This window comes from Vanacampus margaritifer, chromosome 11 (genome assembly GCF_051991255.1).
Source record: "Vanacampus margaritifer isolate UIUO_Vmar chromosome 11, RoL_Vmar_1.0, whole genome shotgun sequence".
In the NCBI taxonomy this organism is placed as follows: Eukaryota; Metazoa; Chordata; class Actinopteri; order Syngnathiformes; family Syngnathidae; genus Vanacampus; species Vanacampus margaritifer.
The window spans coordinates 21,217,787-21,237,780 of NC_135442.1; the positions used below are offsets into that span (position 1 = coordinate 21,217,787).

Here is a 19,994-nt window from a genome sequence, read left to right on the forward strand (position 1 = left end):
AGCTAAAATATGTATTATTATTTGAAATTGATATGCATGTATTTTTCTTTTCATCCAAGTTCAAATAAAGTTGTTGTTGTAAATTGTCTAACTAGCGAGGACAGATTATGTTGGACTTTCAGATGGATATAAAGGATTCTGACTAAAGGCTCTTCATGATCCTGGCAAAAATGTCATCATGAAAAACTGTGTAAAGTGGAGCAGCTCATGTAAACTGTCCGCTTCTCCGAAATCACACAAGCTGCGCAAATACAAGCAATTGGCCTTGCCCCGCCTCCCACGCCTGCACCCCTTCCAACAGGAGGCGGGTGGGTGGGTCCCGGGTGGACTCCACAGCGCACAAGAGGACGTGAAGCAGGTGCCATGTGGCCGAAACAGAGACAGCGTGCACTATTCCACGCATCAGCGCCTTCCTTTTCGCAAACACGTCCTGTGCACGCGCTCGCACCACTCAAGTGTTGGCCACATGGCGACCTTCCGTCGTCATCTAAATTGATCTTCCTGATGCAAGGTTAGCATTAGCTACCAGTGCTAGCTTCTGATAAGGTGCATATATTACTTTTAACGTTTACGTTTTCCAACACAGGGCTGATTTTCCCCACAGACAGATTAATGGCATGTTTCCTGGAGGGGCCAAACTATGGAGGTAAATATGGTGCAAAAGTAACTTGTAAATTATTTTGTACCTGTAGAAAAATGTATAAACGTGTATATGTAAAAGTCGTGATTTGTACCTGTTAAAAAAATGTGTACCTGTAAATTTTTTTGGGGTATCTATATAAAAAAATTATACCTATAAAAAAAAACATTGTGTCTGTAAAAACAAATTTGTATCTGTAAAAGTCATGATTTGTACCTGTACAAAAAAAATTGTACCTGTAGAAAAAAGTGTAAATTTGTATCTGTAAAAGTTATGATTTGTACCTGTAGAAATGACAACTTGTAGTAAAGAAGTCGCCACTAGGAGTCACAAGTGTTTTTTCTGCTGCTGTCCAGTCACGTGTATGGAGGTAAATATGGTGCAAAACTAACTTGTAAAATTTTTTTGTACCTGTAGAAAAAAGTCTAAATTTGTATCTGTAAAAGTCGTGATTTGTACCTGTAAAAAAAGATGTGTACCTGTGTAAAAACAAATTTGTATCTGTAAAAGTCATGATTTGTACGTGTAAAAACAAATTTGTATCTGTAAAAGTCATGATTTGTACGTGTAAAAACAAATTTGTATCTGTAAAAGTCATGATTTGTGCGTGTAAAAACAAATTTGTATCTGTAAAAGTCATGATTTGTGCGTGTAAAAACAAATTTGTATCTGTAAAAGTCATGATTTGTGCGTGTAAAAACAAATTTGTATCTGTAAAAGTCATGATTTGTGCGTGTAAAAACAAATTTGTATCTGTAAAAGTCATGATTTGTACGTGTAAAAACAAATTTGTATCTGTAAAAGTCATGATTTGTACGTGTAAAAACAAATTTGTATCTGTAAAAGTCATGATTTGTACCTGTAAAAAAAAAGTCTAAATTTGTATCTGTAAAAGTCGGGATTTGTACCTGTAAAAAAAGATGTGTACCTGTAAAAAAAAAATTGTACCTGTGTAAAAACAAATTTGTATCTGTAAAAGTCATGATTTGTACCTGTACAAAAAAAATTGTACCTGTAGAAAAAAGTGTAAATTTGTATCTGTAAAAGTTGTGATTTGTACCTGTAGAAATGACAACTTGTAGTAAAGAAGTCGCCACTAGGAGTCACAAGTGTTTTTTCTGCTGCTGTCCAGTCACGTGTATGGAGGTAAATATGGTGCAAAACTAACTTGTAAAATTTTTTTGTACCTGTAGAAAAAAGTCTAAATTTGTATCTGTAAAAGTCGTGATTTGTACCTGTAAAAAAGATGTGCACCTGTAAAAAAAAAAATTGTACCTGTGTAAAAACTAATTTGTATCTGTAAAAGTCAGCATTTGTACCTGTAAAAACAAATTTGTATCTGTAAAAGTCAGCATTTGTACCTGTACAAAAAAAATTGTACCTGTAGAAAAAAAGTGTAAATTTGTATCTGTAAAAGTTGTGATTTGTACCTGTAGAAATGACAACTTGTAGTAAAGAAGTCGCCACTAGGAGTCACAAGTGTTTTTTCTGCTGCTGTCCAGTCACGTGTATGGAGGTATTTATGGTGCAAAACGAACTTGTAAAATTTTTTTGTACCTGTAGAAAAAAGTCTAAATTTGTATCTGTAAAAGTCGTGATTTGTACCTGTAAAAAAAAATTGTACCTGTGTAAAAAATTTTTTGTATCTGTAAAAACAAATTTGTATCTGTAAAAGTCATGATTTGTACCTGTACAAAAAAATTGCCTTTTTTTTTTTTTAACTGTTTGCAAAGCATACATTGCAAAAATACTGTCATTTATCAAGAAATTGTAATATTTAAAATAAAATGATTAAATACAGAGGATAAAGGGTTGAGGTTAAAATACCTGTAGCGGCTTAAAGATTCACTCGCAGTAAAAACGTTTTGTTTTCATTCTGTTATGATAGTAAGAGTAGATACTTGAATATAATGTTAGTCAAATACAAGTAGCTGAGTATTGTCCACTTTTGGTTATAGGTTTAGGTTATCTAGTAAAACATTCAATAGGGTTCTGTAGCTCTATAGTAATTTTCACATCTAAACACTAAGCAGCAGTTTATGAGGTATTTTTAGATTTTTTTTTTTTTACAGGTACAAGGTATTGATCATATGTTTACACTGGTAGGCTTCAAAACTTGAAATAAAAGTCTTGACTTCAATGTGTTCAGTTTTCGTGACAATTAACAACATGAGATGAGCTAGCTAGCTCCGGATTACGAGCTATGATCGTACAATAAATCTTACCTTCATACTAAAACGTCTTTCTTTCTGCCCACTTTGAGTGCTCTGCATGTCAACCAACGTTTAAGCTGTTCCGCACGGTGTTTGTATATTGAACCATGTTTAAATTTTCACGCATGGGACGTCCTCTTCTTCCAAAATGACACGTAAACTGGTGTGGCTACTCTGTTTGGAATTTCGGACTTGTGCATATTAATGATAAAAACGTGGCGTCATTTGAGATCAACCCACTGTTGTTCGCTGAACCAACGAGGTTGAACTTTAGCCCGCCCAAATCCTCTTCTTCTACAACCACAAATCAGTTTTGCACCATTTGTAGCGAGAGATTTGGTGCAAAAGTCTGGACAGCAGCAGAAAAAACACTTGTGACTCCTAGTGGCGACTTCTTTGACTACAAGTTGTCATTTCTACAGGTACAAATCACAACTTTTACAGATACAAATTTACACTTTTTTGTACAGGTACAATTTTTTTTGTACAGGTACAAATTTGTTTTTACAGATACAATTTTTATATTTTTTTTAAAGGTACAATTTTTTTATAGGGACAATTTATTTTTACAGGTACAAATCACGACCTCTACAGATACAAATTTATACTTTGTTCTACAGGTAATTTTTTTTTACAAGTTACTTTTGCACCATATTTACCTCCATACCAAACATCTTACAGAGACACTGTACGTCTTAGAAGGTAAAATTAAAATATGTGTATGTATTTGTATACTTGTGATCAAGCATACTAAAATGATGGAATATGGGGAAAGGGGGAAGTAGATTACAATATGTTATAGTTTCATGACAGCTGCAGCAAAACATTATAGGCTATATACTGTATGCAAAACACAATTGAAGAATATTCAGCATATTGTTAAAGAATGTTTGCATACTTTCATGGATTTGTGATGACGTATTTGCACCACAAAACTTTCGTTTGCTGCACAAATAAAACACACCCAAGTATGCTAAGTCCACACACACAAATGTGCATATTTCATTCACATTTCAGAATAATGAAATAGGCTTCAATCACAAACTTCTCAAAGTCAGTGTACAATAATTTTGATGTTGGCATGCCTATCTTCCGATTGTATGTGATTACATTTTGACATCACTGTGAAACATCAGGTGTGGCACTTTTCACAGAAAGCACTCATAAAATACATAAACAGACAGATAGTCAACGCAAGGAAAACTAATCAAAATATTCAAGTCCTACTGGAATGCCTGCTGAAACAAATGTGTTTGAACTGCTTTTTAAAAATGTCAACAGAGGTGGCAGCTCTTCCTTCAAGTCGAAGTCCAGTCCACAGTTTGGCAGCAAGAGACCGCAAGACTCTATCACCTTTTTTTTTTCACCTCGTGAGAGGGACATTAAGGCCCCGTCCAGACGGAAGCAAAGCCGGCTTCGTTCCTCAAACAAATCTCGTACACACAGAGGACGTTTAACGGCTGTAATGTATATGCCAAGTCTGGAGTGGCAATGTAGTGCAGCCACAGGGAGTAAACGGAAAGCGTAGAAGAAGAATCAGCAAAGAAGACAAACACTTGTTTTTCTAACTTTATTGCTTTCTACAGAACAAACATGGCTTTGCATGTATCAAAACAACATGAAAAAGACAAACACAGGAGAAGTGACAATGGCGGGTGATTCAAGTACGACACCGCTTGTTGAACGTGTGAATAAAGAAGCAAAATATTTTGCTGCAAAAGCATAAGCAAGCTATAAGGCTGCACAAAACGGCTACGACACGGCTATCCGCCATTGTTGTTGACAGACTGACGGTTCGTGCGCAGTCACGCGAGAATTGGCGCATACGTCATCAATCTGCGACAATGCGTCGTCATCGAGCTGCGACCATTACGTCATCACTGGAGAAGTATCCTGTCCAGACGGACGCGTACAGCGCGTGTTTTGAAATCTTTCCACTCTGGAGCCCGGTTTCAAAAGTGATCGGTTTCAAGCCATCGTGTGGACGAACGGCCTAAACGGTAAGAAACTTGTGAGGATACATTGAAACTGGCTTTTGTGTGGACGTGGCCTAAGTAAAAGGCAGTCAAAGTAGACCAAACAGAACAATAAAATGACACCTGATCCACCAATGAGGAGTAAGAGTCAGAATCATCTTTTTTGGTCAAGTATGTAAAACACACAAGGAATTTGTCTTCACAGACACAACCCCTGTCCAAACAGAACGCCAAGCCTGGTGGGTCGCTATTAGCGACCCGAGATTCTGAATTTCAAAGATTCAAGTGACATGAAGTTAAAATTCTGCATTGAATCGCAAAATGAACAGAACCGATGCAAGGGAGACAGAATGGGAGGGTTTTGGTTTTGGCTAAACCGATGGGATCTAGACAAAAGCTTAGCAGCAGTCATCTAAACCAGTGGTTCTCAAACTTTTTTCAATGATGTACCCCTTATGAAATATTTTTTTCTGCCAATTACACCCTCCAACCAGCGCAAGGCATTTTTGGTTGAAAAAAAAAAGAAGCTGATCCCAATGACAGCTCATCAGCAAGCTGTGGAGAAGCCTGATAATGATCCTCACCTGCGTTGGAATGGGGAGACATGGAAAACAGGCTGGATAGTGTGCTTCAAGGACCAGGGTTGAGAAACACTGCAATAATCTCATAAGTAAAAAGAAGTTTAGTTAATATAGGTAGCCAAGAGAGAATAACGTCATGCAAAGAGACAAAAAGAACGAATAAACAAACAAACCTAAACTTGACATATTATTTTTTATATTCATTTAATCTTTACTTAGGCAATAGCGAATCGATCCTCATTGTTATGTCGGCATAAAGATTTTACCATATTCAGACGGACAATTTTTGGGAAGCCCTGGACAAAATAAACAATGTTGAAAATGGACTGATGGAATTTTTAGGATTTTGTGTCAGCAATTTGTGCCTTGAATAGAACAGTCTTAAAATGGTTCGGATCCTACTTGGTTTTATTTAGTGACCATTGGAAGTTTCAAATCTGAGTGAATGGCCATGACATGTTATTGTGGGGTCCCTCAAGGGTCAGTCCTTGGACCCCGTCTGTTCAATCTGTACTTTTGAGTCAAATACTTCAATGTTGGTGATCATGGCAACGCGGATGATACACAGCTATATTTATCAACGTCCCCAAATGACAGCACTAAAATGAACCTAAGAATTGCTGTTGGAAAACACCTGGCGTCACTGCCTTTAGAAACCAAACCATGTCCAAAATCTTGTGCTTCTGATAGACTTTCAGCAGGTCAGGCGATCAGGACTTTGTTTTGGGAAGAACCAGAAGCTCTGGGGATCAAAATAGGCAGAAGAACCTCAATATAGTCAAAGACAAGAGAAACTGACAAATGGGTGCTTGGTAGACGCAGGGAAAAAAACAATAACATAAAAGTGTAATATTTAAATTCCACTCAAAGGACAACTGAATGATTCATGTATTACTAAAACGAATGGTTCTGTGCCACCGGCAATGATTTGCAGTTCAAATGTGTTTTCGAGAAAAACCTCTCTCTCTCTCTCACACTTTTATGTCAGCCAACATTTCAAGTTGTCATGATGCCTGGAATATCCATCCATCCATCCATTTTCTTAACTGCTTTTTCCTCACAAGGGTCGCTGGAGCCTATCCCAGCTGGCTTCGGGCAGTAGGCGGGGTACAACCTAAACTGGTTGCCAGCCAATCACAGGGCACACAGAGACGAACAACCATACTCACAATCACACCTATGGACAATTTTGAGTGTTCAATTAACCTGCCTTGCATGTCTTTGGAATGTGGGAGGAAACCAGAGTACCCGGAGAAAACCCACGCAAGCACGGGGAGAACATGCAAACTCCACCCAGAAAGGCCGACGCCCGGACTCGATCTCACGTCCTCTGCACTGGGAGGCAGACGTGCTAACCAGTCATTCCACCGCCTGCCTGGAATATATTTAATACATTTCCTCAAAAAAATAAAGAAATAAACGTCCAGCAACTAGTTTTTTCTATATGTCATGTGGTTCTATTGAAAACCTAATCAGTCTTTTCTAACCATTTGCTCATCCTATCCATTCAGTTTGTATTCTTTGCTGCAATCAGAATTTGGGTTCAAATGAGCGACCAGAACCAGCTTGTGTTCTCATTAATGCACCATCATGTGCCTTCATGGGAACAATCTCCACTTTGCTCAGTCTGCACGTGCTCTCCTGCTGAATAGCAAAGCAGTTAAAAAAAAAAGAAAAGCAAAGTCAACATATGGCGATCAGGCCCGGTCGCAGATGATTTGGCTTGACGGCTTCTGCACATAATCAAGTTCTGTTTGCTGTTCTTGAGTTTTTGAGTCTGCATTTGATTTGACGTCTTTGCTTGCATCAACGATGTGTGAAGTGTCTCTGCGGCTGATTTGTTGCTCAAACTGGTCCAATCATTGACACTAGGAACCCTTTTGTTCGTTGTTCCAGATAAAAGTGAAGCAAAAAGCACGAAGCTATGCAAAGGCTAAACAATAGTTGTAGATTCCTTCATCCTCACTTAGCGATTAACCGCAAATGAAAAATGACAGATGACAGATGCGTAGGCCCACATGTCAAAACTGGTTGTGATTTTGCAGTGTATTATATTCTCCCTCAGTCGTGTAGATGGAAGGAAATCACTTGAATCCAAAGATGGCACAAAATACCATCTCAAAAATACACTTTAAAATACAACCAGGTCTTAGTCACAAGTGCTCAGTTTTATCTGTAAAAAAAATAAAGTTGTATTATCATTGTCCTCTATAACATTATGTTCAATCTGAACATTAACTGTGCTTACTTAAAGCTGCTGAACACAGAAAATTGAGTGTTGAATCGCTACAGCCACCGGTAGCTGAAAAATGAAACTGTACACACCCTTCTTCACGTACACAATACTCAACTTCTCACCATATTATTAGCTCAAAAATGTGTTTCTGATGGATTAATTGATGAAATCCCATCACCAAGGATGCATGGAAATATTAAGGCAGTAACATATCTATGTCCCGAACTTTACAAGTTTGACATGAAACCAAATGTCTCCTTTGACAAGCTCCCACAACTTAACGGCCCATACGGGTGGTATGAATCTTTCAGGATCAAGTGGTGTTCATCCTCAGGTGATGCCATCACAGCCTGAAATGATAAAAAGCGCTTGAACTCATCGCCCCAAAGTTCTTCCAAGTGAACTCGGTCTGGCTTGGAGTGCTCCGACATCAAACATTAGAACTTGGAGAGTACGCCTGCATTTTCATTCTTAACTATTTTCAACGCTTCTTGAAAAGGATAATTTTACACTGTTGGACACACGCATGAAATCCTTTCACACTGCCTGTAAAGCTGGTATTTTTCCACCTTTTGCCGGGTCACTCTTATGTATGAACAGCACCGACCCAGAAGGAAGGGAAGAAATCGACATCGCAATTTTAGGCCTTCAGAGGCAGCACAGAATAAGGACATCTTCTAAATTCAACAGCTTAAAAAAACAAAAACAAAAAAAAAACATACACATTTTTTTGTCTGCTGTCCAACATCACACAAGAAAAGAAAACAGTAATACAAACTACGGCAGATCAGTTTAATCAGAGTATAAAAAAAGTTGACAATTAACAGTTGAAGTCAAATAAAATAAAAATATTAAAAGATACATTTGGCTCATAATCAGTTTCGCACTGTTTCATGGGAAAAATCAATAATGCTAATATACTTTATTCACACTTTCACATTTTTGAGGACAATTTAAAAACCCTCACAACTTTTGTTTTGATGAACGTCCAGAGAAACAACGCAGCGTTTTGAGTTTAGTCTCAAGTGTCAAGATGAAAGCAATGTGAAGGTCATGTGACCACTTCTATTTGTAAATATGTTAGCGCCTTTGTTGTCAAACAGACCATAAAACAATCACAGGAATGTATTCAAGTACTTCTGTATTTTTGATTTGCCATTAAACAAACACCACTTCAACATTGTCAACTTAAAAAAAAATAAAGTGAGCAAATAAAAGTGTCATCATCAATGGAAATCCAAAAACAATTTCCTATAATGTGTAAATTCTGAAGCAACGTGACGGCATGTTGACGGAATTGGAAGAGCGGAGTGGAAGCGGTCCAAATGACGATCAGGCAGTTTGGGGCCACTAGAAGCTAATGTATTAGCAATGACAAGAATTTTGACAATCAAAGAACATAAATCGCCATAAATCTGTGGTAGGTCCGATACCTCGACACAGAAGGAGCCGATTGGCCTGACTCTCGTCTGGCAAAATAATGCTGAAGCTGGAAGTTGAAGGAAACATTTTAGAATGTGACTTTTGGTTACTAACAATTTTCTACAATTTAGCTAACTTTACATTTCTCATCCGGCAGAATAATTGTGTTATAAAATAATGTTAAAATTGGACTTGACTATTTGCTGGATGTGAACTAACTTTACAATTGTTGAAGAAAAATTAGGTGATCATTTTAGGTCCCCTAACAAAAAACATTAGAAAGAAAGTTTGATGACAATTTGTGATTTTTCAGGATTGAAATTGAAATGAAAATTAACGTGCTACAAAATCATCTGAGACCTGTTTTGATAAATTTAAAAATGAAAACATTCAGCGTCATCTTGTGGACATTCCTGACATCAGCTGTTCACATTTCCCAGTCACGTTGGGCCGTTATCGCTTCAGACTTAAACGGATATTTTCTGAAAGTCATGTAGCATCAAACCACTGACGTTTTGTACCTGCATGATGACAGCATCACAACTTTGTAACTGAGTCATATGGATGTTGGTTTCCAAGATGCGGAAGCTACACAAAAAAGCACCAAGTTGACCGTAGTAATTATTTTAAGTCTCTCCACGATGTTGATCAGCCCCTCAGGCGGATTGAGACGGTTGTCGACCACAAAATGTTTGGAAACCGGTTGAGACCATGACCGTTCGGCCGTCACAGGCCGGAAGACTGGGAACGTCCGTTTACCTGGAATGGAGAGATCAGAAACTGGCTCACAATTTAAAGAGGGAAAAACGTTTGAGTGTGTCTCTTTTCTGGTAGGTCAAGCACAAGGTTAAAGAAGCTGATACGTTTAAAATTCATTTGGAACTTCATTAACCACATAACCTGACCTGACCTGATTCATGTTTGGTCTCTATCAGTGGAAACTTTTATCCTAGAAAGACTTTTGAGCTCAGCTGTTCCTCTCTCACGTTGCTTATCACATTTAGCCACAAGGCGGTGCTTGATAGAAATAGAATAAAATGTTCCATGAATGCAGTGATGACGAGCATTAACGTACGTATGATACTTCAGTCCAAATTATTAGGCATATACCGTTACAGTAGGGCCGGGTTTAAAACACTGAATAATCGATATTGAATCGATTTTCATCTTCAAGCCTGAAATCGATGCATAAAACCATGAATTGATCTCTTTTCACCCCAAAAATTCTTAAGAACATAGAATTTCAAAGACCACCTTTTTTTGTATCTTACCCCAATTTATTGTTCACTTGAATTAAAAGTATTTTCTTATATTTATGAAAGACCTGACTTATTGCACTTTAAGAAAATTCAGAATCTTTTTTTTTACACAAATACTTCCTTTCCTGTAGTTATAATCTTGACTAGAATGGTCCGCAACCAACGGGTACCGTTCCGCGATTTGGACCGTGCCACGGCAGGCTGCTCAGAAATAAAGCAACACACACAAAAAAGTACTTTCGGTTAATCTGTGGCTAAAAATATTTTATTTTGAAAACTGACCGGATTCTCTTTGTTTCAATTGTCTATGATGGACTCTTACGGATGTCAAGATGCTAATTATCTCAGTCACCAATGCTAATGTCCACAAGCTAGAAAATTTGTAAAAAACTAAACAAAACAGATGTACAGTATTTGGAACGGGGAAACAACACAAGATCTTATTTATGACCAAGAAGAAAAAGAGAGCTTACACACCTCAACACCTTATTTTATTGCTTATTCGGATCTTTAAAAATAAAAAAAATTATGTCATGCAATCTACCGATACTACGTTTACGATCAACTGGTCAATTGTCATTTATTTGTTAGCCCGCTGCAAACATTCCTCCAGCCCTCCACTCCTCTGGCTGGGTCTAAGGCAAAAAGTAGTAGGTGCGAGGAAGTTGCCGAATCTAGTAAGTGTATTTATTGTTTACAGCTGTTGAACTGTGAACCATAATTGCAATAGTATTTAGCATGAGCCAAAGTTTTAGAACAACAACCAGCCACCTGATAGAAGCATTTTTTTTTTCTGGCTCCTCCTCTTTTCTAGGGGTGTGCTCAAAATATTGACACATTGATACGTACCGATATTATTAAAACGATACAGTATCGATAGTCTAGTTCTGAGTATCGATACACCTTCCTGACACTAGTGGGTGCAGCGCCGCCGGTATTCACATGAGAAGGAAGCACCTGAATTAGGAAAGTCAACAGAGCTGCCAACGGTCACGGATTGTCCGTGTTTTGTTACAGAAATTAATGAACGTTTCCGTCTGTAACATGAATATTAGGGATATTTTAAAAAGCCGCCAGCTCCGGCGACGTAATTCAGCACTGTTCATTCATGAGCAGTAGAAGCTAGCGGACACGTCCAACATTAGCCGAAAGCTAACGTCTTGAGGCTAACCCCGATCGATGCTCTTCAGAGCATCAGTGGGCAAGGAACAATGGCAGCGTGACAACAAGTTTTAGTGGGAGGAGACAACACGGAAAAAGGCAAGCGAGGAATGTTTGTGTATTTACAACGATCAAAATTATTATTCCGCGACCACATATCAAATTGTTTGCTACTGAAATGCAAATAAAGTCCCAGTTAAATAAGCAATGCGATGCCTCAAATTTCTTTGTCTGATTTTTTCATAACCGAGACGAGAGTTGCGTTACCAGCACAAGTGACCAAAACCAAAACACACACAAAAGTGAAGCTTCATCTCCCGATTATTACGTCCAATAATGCACTGTGTCTGTGTGCTGATGACAACTTTATTTGTCACAGAATAACAAACACAATGACACTGCTTGTGGTTATTGTAATTCAGCTCATTTCGTTCTCAATGTAGCTAACGACGAGTGATATTTTTATGTTTGTGGCACTTAAAAAGTTTGGGGGCTGCTTTGCTTAAAAAAATAGTATGTGCGCAATGTGCAATGTTCAAATGTGACTGCTAAGTTTATATTTTATTGTTTTGGATTGATTTATTCTTTGAAGCAGTAATATTTATTTGCACAATTAAATTGCCTTGTGAGGTTAGTATACAGCCATTGTCATTAATGAAATAGAAGATATGTTACTGTGGTAACCACAATAATGTTCTTGACAAAAGGTTAAAAATACTGAAATTCAAATTGTTCTGGGAATGAATTTCAGTAGGTTGACAGTTAATGAGAAAACGGCCAGCAAGTTTTTTAACCTCAGCTGTCATCTCATCTCTCAATTTATTGTTCAGAATCGATGATGTTTCAATCTCTAAGCAAACTTTGTTATGCTTTTTCCCCTTCTTCAATGGATTGAAGATATATTACGCACATTTCTAATTTGTTGAGTACGTATATGGATATTTGTGTTCAACATAAACTAAGGAGCAATTAGGCCATACTACTTTTTTTTTGACCGATACCGATACCAAGTGCCGTTACCATTAGTACTTATGATACATAAAATTTCCCCAAAAACAATGACAGATCATCATTTTTAACAAATTACATATATATGCCAACGACAGCAAATTTCCTTAAAATTGAATGAAATTAATGGCAATTATATGTTGTCAATTTGCTCATAAAAGTCATTTTGCGTAGAGCACACAATAAAATGAATAAAAAAAAAATCGATAAGTAAGATGAAACAAATAATTGTGCAGTGACGTGCAAAGATTTAAATTCAAGTAATTTAGTAATATCGAACATGTTAAGAATCCCTCAAGCTGTTTAGTGTGTGATGTTTAATTATATCTTATTTTGAAATCCATACTTTTAATTTGGAAGTCTACTCTGTATTTCCGTTTCCTGTTGCATGTTCTCCGTTCATTACAAATATAACGTAGTATGCATAAGAGCGATACTTAGCGTCACTCTGCAGGCTGTAAACGGCACCATTCTATTTCTAACACCGCAGCTCTACGACGTTAATGAGGCAATTAAGCGCGCGGCAAACGTAAAAGAGGCAATTAAACACGGTGAAGTTACGTGATCTACAAACATTATAAAACACATTGAACCCAGAATTTAGAGTGTTAAATCTGTATTAATAAAGATATTTATTAATTTGCTGTTCATAGTAGGTTACAAACAAACTGAAACAAACGTGGCTCTAGCAAGACGAGTAAAAATTGTGATTGTCAATGATTTATTCTGGCATTTCGTGACTACATTTAATGATAGCTTTAATGATATCTTAGCATTTAGTTTGCTATTGAATTACTACCCATCCTCCTTTCATGTCAACGATATTTGTCATAAGTGTGGCTTATTCACCACCATGGAGGTGATGATTAGAGACTTTTCGAGGAGTGGCTGCTATGTAGCCGCCACGCTAGCTAGTCAACCTCAGCTGCAAAGCGGCAAAGCTACTTTTGTACATGGAGGAAGATTGGACGGTTGGAGTCCAACTCATGTCAGCCAATCACAAGCCACCGTACTTGCTGAGTCACTTGCAACTCCAAGTTAACCCATTCACAGCCATTGACAAGACGCTAATGTACAAAGCAATAGTATCAAACTTTCTCAGAAAAGCTCAAACTAGAATTTAATTTCTTTTAAAGCCGTCAACATTTGGAAGATGATGTTAACCTGTTATGGGTTTAGGGAGACAATATTTTGCATATGAATTGTCTTCTCACCACTGAAGCCATTAACAATGTCAGAATGGTTTTATGGAAGCTCACAAGGGTCCAAGAGATGTAACAAGCTCGAAATTGCTGTGCGCCAACATCAAGGATCAAGCCAACCTCTTGAACCACAATCAGATGCAAACACATGATTTGTTTTCTTGCTGCCGGCCTGCATCCAGACCAGTCACACTCCAGTGAAGGTTTCCTCCTCACGGGGCGCTGCACTTCAGTGAGAGCAACTGGAGGAGCAAAGCTGGCTCTTCACTGCCTTGGGCACTGTGGATTGCGTTACTTTAAAGGGATCGATGTACACCCGCACCAAAACACCCACAAAGTAAGCGACTCATTTGTTGTTGTTCCCATTTGCAATACTTTCTCTGGTTCTACGTCAGGAAGAGTTGAAACTAAGATAACAAACTTAATGGTGCTTAAGTAAAAAAATGGGTTATCAATTAGAACCCAAGAGGCAACTGTCATGAAATGACCACACAACAGACTCAGGATTCAGGACTTCTGTTTTATAGCACAGAGTTAAGAATAGGGGCTGTGCTCGGACTTTACCTCCAGGATTCAGTAGTGTGTAGGTAGCGCTACCCAATAAGCATGATTATTTTTTTTAAAGGCGTACACTTTGATAGCTCTTGTATTGTAAGTAGGGGTGTCAGGCGATTAACATTTTTAATAGTAATTAATCGCATGACTTCAATAGTTAACTCACGATTGATCACAAATTTAATATCTGTTCTAAATGTACAAAAAAGTATTTTTTCCTAAGTTTTCATACTCTTGTTAACATAAAAGTGGGAACAAATGTTAAACTAATAAAAATATGGCTGCCTCTTTTAGTCATTGATACCATCATTTCATAATAATTCATAAAATTGAGTTAAAAAGATTTACTGTACTGTAAAAAATGAGTGTGATATTGATTTGTGTTGGTAATTTTTCTGCCACTAGATGGCATAATTGCATTTGTAAGACGGTGACAGCTCAGTTCATTTTTCTTTTCATATTAAGAGCTATCTAATCTTTAATATGAAGTCACTTGTGACATTCTGCACATTTTTTTAAATGATAAAATACAACTTGACCCCAGTCTCCACAAATATATGCAATTAATTTTATTAAATTAAATTAAATTATTAAATTAATTTATTACTGTTACATTTATTTGGATGTGGCTTTCAAAGTAAGGGGTGGCCATTAATCGCGCATTAAAAATAATAAAAAAAACAAAAAAAACAAAGAGAGAGCAATAATCATGACATGTTGAATGAGTTAAATTACCGAATGAACAATACTGAGCTCTCTCTCAAAAAAAACATTTTAAAAAATCACGCATTCAAAAAATTTGTGCCGTTAAAGGAACTTTAAATTAACTCAAAATAAACGCACTAATTTTGACACCCTCAATTGTAAGTGCTTTAAAGTTTAACTCACCCAACCAGACTCTTGCTCCACCCCTCACTAATATTTGAAAACGGCGCTCAAATGGGGTGTTGTCTGGAGGACTGTCGGGCTTGCGAATGAGGAGAGGGTTGGACATGGTCTGACTGTGATTGACAGCAGCAGTAAAAACTATGATAATAATCTAAACTATGTTAAGAATTTCTATACTACCGCAAATTATGCTATATAAACTAATCAAATGCTACGCTAATAAATCACCAACCTGAAAAACGATAAAAAGATGTTCGCAAAAGCCACTATTCCAACTTCAACTCGCTAAGGAGGCCTGTACAAGAGTAAGCGGATGGGTGGCAGACAGAGGCTCACATAACAGTCTGTGGTGGCAGAGTGACGACGTCAGTTTCTAGGAAATGACGTGGGTCGCCCAGAACAGCCAAATTATGTTTATCCCAGTGTTTAACCTGAAGATGGCGCCAAACAGACTGTTTTTGCGCCAAATTCAAGCTTTCGGCAAACATGCACTAAAATGTCAGAAATAATGACCAGGACATGTAGACAGCATTTGTAGACACCAGTTTAAACAGTTGATCTGCAAAAAAAAAGAAGAAGAGTTGACTGATTTACTGGATTTTGACTTATTTTGCAAGGCCCACAGAATATTGTGTTCTATTGCTATAAAAACATGGAACCTACCAAAAGAAAGATTAGAGTCTCTTCTTTCATCAGGAAAAAATGTATATTTCTAACTGTTTGCATGGATGAAAATGTCCGGGTACTTGAATGACATGAATGGGAGAGCATGTTGTATAGTTTTATCTTAAAATATTTGCACAATTTTCCAATTTTCAATGAATTCTGATCAGGGTTCTTATAGTTTTGGAATTTCGATTTTAGTTAGTTTTTATTTTGTTTTGAGTTTTGTTTTTTTAAATTTAGTCAGTATTACTTAGTCTACCGGGTGGTTCTGTTAATTTTTATTAGTTTTAGTTATTTAAAAAAAATGCTTAGTTTGAGTTAGTTTCAGTATTTTTGTAAAAAAAAGAAGAAGAGTGTATTACTTGTACGCAATATTTAATAAACACCATGGTAAAATGAAAAAAGTAACACCTTTTCTACCTAGCGTTGCTAACATAACTATATGACCCTGCAAAGGCTTTCCCGTTCCTTCTACATTACATGCCTTTCATTACAAGTAGCTTTGTCTGTTTTATGAATGTTAAAAATGTTATGAGCCTGTAAAGATTTATGTGGCCGACAATTTGACCCTGGAACATATTTATTTATATTATTTCTTACATTATTTTTCATGGGAACTTTTCAAACCTTTGCATGAGCCTGTAACACTTTAAACAGCTTGAACCTACCTTAAAGGAGTGTGTGTGTGTGCGAGCGCTCACCCGTGCATCGTACTCCAGCACAAAAGGCGGGATGTCAATCTGCTCTGGCCTGATGCAGGTGAAGAGCTGCTGGAGGTTGTCAAGGTAACGCACTTTGTCCTTCATGTCGGACACGCTGAAGGTGGTGAAGAACCAAGTGGACACCTGCACAATTTGACATATTGATTTATTGATCATGGGGAAAGAAAGACAATGTGTATATTTTGAAATCAGTAAAATATGTTTTCAATTTTTTTTTTCCTGCATGATGCATGACGACTCACTTACCTTGGAGCGAAATGTTGGATGTACAAAGTAGAAGGCCTTTAAATTCTTCTTAAATCTAGAATGCATGAGGCACAAAATGTGACAATGACAAACATTCTTGAATATGAACAGGCTTGGAGCATATGCTGTCATGTGTGATAACTTACATAATATATGTATAACGATGTATTGAATGTCTTACTGTACATACAACATAAAAGTCAATAGAACTTAAAATCCAACATTTACATTTACTTGTTGGGAGTATTACACTGCAGTGACCCTATTTTATTGTGTCAAATGCACAGAGACTGCAAGTTCTAACACAATGTTGAGTGAGGATATATCCACCACGTGTCATATTCAAGACAGAATGTACAGCTTCACAAAAAACAAAAAAGGTCAAGCTCACGTGTCTCCTAACTCAGCCAGTAATAACTGGAAACATTGTGGTTCGGCGTGTTAATGTCTGCTGGTTTGAGCGGTCTGGAACCAGAAGATATATGAAGCAGAGCGAACAGGCAAGATGGGTTGAAACGTGCCATGCTCGGACTCGCTTCTATTGGCGATTGAGCCAGAATAAAGTTTGAGAGTTAAAATTACATCCAGGCTGTAATTCTTCTTTTGCGGGTTTCAAGTATTTATGGAAGAGAGCGAAATCCTGGCGTGAAATGTGAAACACACACAGTGGTTGGTTGGATGGATGGAAGGATCTCAATAGTTAGCAGAGGAATAATGTTGAGCTCCTCCTGTGCTTCTTAAGCTTGTAAGGTGCTTTAAAAGACCACCCACTGAAGAATAACCTTCAATGATGCTTAACTATACAGCACAAGCACACCAAAAATAAAAAAAAACAAAAAACAAAAAACAAACCCCAAAACAACAACATTGTTAACAATTTTGTGACAACCAATCTAAATACACTGGGGCTGTGTTTTGCTCCATGACAACACTTTTGATGCTATCTTCAGAATTAGGAACTCGGTAGCAAAGGAATCCAGTCAATACAGTAACCACTTGTACACAGATATCCAGCAAATATGCCACATCAAACAGTAATACCATAAATACTGCTGCAAATGTTCATTCGCACTTACCATGCTCCCAAAGACATATTTATATGTTTTTATGTTGTTTTTATGCTAGATCATACAGAAGGCATTGATGTAGCCTCTGAACTGAAGAGAATGCTTGAAGCAATGGTGGTTATTACAAAAAAAGCCAGCAGGTGGCACCAGAGTATAAGAGATCAACCAGGGCCATGTTGCAAAAAGCTGTTTTCCCCACTGTTTTAGACAGATTTGTGAATAACGATGAAATTTAGCTATATTCTAATGTTAATTGATGCAAAACGGAAACAGATAGAAATATACTTTTTTTCCTGATGAAAGAAGATACTCTAATCTTTCTTTTGGTAGTTTTTATTTATTTTATAGCAATAGAACATAAAATTCTGTGGGTTAAGCATTTCCGGCAGAAAGTTCAGATGGCATAACACTGTCAATAGGTTACAAGTTACTGGGATGCCATCTGACTGAAAAATGACCTCAACCGTCAAATGTGTGATATCCTGCGATCGTGGAACAGATATTTTCAAGGATACACTGATCGCACTTTTCAAAACTGAAACAGCATCAAATGTTTGGACTTTTCAAAGAGAAGGAGATCGAGCTAATTTTACTAACACTGTGTACTTGTATGTTCAACATCAACACGGTTTTGAGTTTTATGTTGTAACGTGCGATAACATTAAAACACCTGTGGCTTACAGTCGAGTGTGGCTTATATGTGTAGTAAACTCTAGTATTCCCCCAATTTAGCTAGCGCGGCTTATGGTCAGGTGCGCCTTACAGTCCAGAAATTACTGTAGTGAAAATCCGCTATCTGAATCCACTGGAGAAAAAAATAATGCTGATTAACATTTTAAAGTGAACTAACACAGAACAAACTTAATCTTCGTCACAGTACGCCCCATCATTGCTTTACGGGGGCCAAGCTTCTTCCACTGAATTGTTGTGACGGCTTGATGTGTTAAGAGCCTCTCTAGCTAACTGAGCTTTAACATTACCGTTAAGCAGTGAGAGAAAAATTAATTTTGACCATAGATTATCCTTTAGCGTGACAGCGGATGGCCACGTGTAAGGTAGCACAGGTTGTGTTTGAGCAATAAACATAATTACATGCATTAAAGTAAAGCATTTAAGAAATGTTTGCATATCACATTTCGAATATTTGTTAATGTCAAAATAATGGGGTCATTTTTTTCCATTTTAAATTATGCAAGTAATTTTAACTGATTAGAAAAAGAGGAGGATAAGCGTGTGCAGTGGATCAAAAATAAAAAAAGACGTCCTCAACATTAAATGTCAAAATAATTAACACATAACATGGTGCTCTTCAAATTTGGCGGGGAATTTTTTTTGGATAAAAAAGCCTTTTTTAAGCGATTAATTGTGATTAATCAAAATTTTAAGATGTGATTAATCTGATCGTTTGACAGCTCTAATATATATATATATATATACACACTTTTTTTTAAATAAGTCCTCGCCTAAACTCACTGTAATTTTTTTTAAAGGCCATTAACATAAGAGTCTTTGTTGAAAATTCACCATGATGCGCAAGTAATCAATTGAATAATCGATAAGATAATTGATTACAAAAAGATTTGTTTGTGACAGCCCTAATTACAAGCTTTTTGATCTTTCTCTAGAGAAATGGCCAAAAATATCAAGTATCTGCAAAACAGTTTTTGTTTTTTTATTTGTCGTGCCAAGTTTAGCAACAGGTAAAAAAGAAAAAGAAAAGAGAAAAGCTTCCTTTGCCTTAATGTTTCAGACACTAACCGGCCTAAAGTATTGGCTTTTTTCACCAATCTGACCGGCTATATCAGATTGGCTATTTTGCATATTTTGTTAATTTTATGCTCGGCCGCAATGTCGTAATTTGCCAATTGGATCAGCAAATACAGCCGCAGTTTTACCCACATAACCATTTTTCTGTGGCGGGAATGCCACACATTAATTTTGGCTGCCACTCAAAGATTTTGTTGCACGTATCCAGTTCGACCACTAAATTTGCCATTTTTAATAGGACAGCGAGAGCGAGTGTGAGAGTAAAGTGTGTATGCTGTTCGTGTCTTTATGTTTCTACGTCAGTTACGGCCATACAGTACTTTTGGTTGTTGATAAATAAGAGTTCACTGACTAACACCAATGTGATCTATAGTAGAGCACTTGC

At 37.1% G+C, this 19,994-nt stretch overlaps 1 protein-coding gene and 1 long non-coding RNA gene across 3 annotated transcripts in view; one reads left to right on the forward strand and one right to left on the reverse strand.

The window, feature by feature from the left end:
- The first annotated feature begins 364 nt into the window (after positions 1-364).
- Positions 365-1,742, forward strand: LOC144060713 (uncharacterized). The gene is made up of 2 exons (XR_013295989.1): positions 365-511; positions 587-1,742. It is a non-coding gene; the product is annotated as an uncharacterized LOC144060713 (long non-coding RNA).
- A 6,682-nt stretch (positions 1,743-8,424) lies between these two features.
- The window catches only part of gdap2 (ganglioside induced differentiation associated protein 2), a 51,422-nt gene continuing 39,852 nt past the window's right edge, over positions 8,425-19,994 (reverse strand). For both annotated transcript variants that reach the window (XM_077580506.1, XM_077580507.1), the window contains exons 12-14: positions 16,776-16,830; positions 16,509-16,652; positions 8,425-9,827 (exon numbers count right to left, since the gene is read on the reverse strand). In XM_077580506.1, the coding sequence (XP_077436632.1) occupies positions 9,795-9,827; positions 16,509-16,652; positions 16,776-16,830 (232 nt within the window). In that variant the 3' untranslated portion in view covers positions 8,425-9,794. The remainder of the gene's footprint in view (positions 9,828-16,508; positions 16,653-16,775; positions 16,831-19,994) is intronic.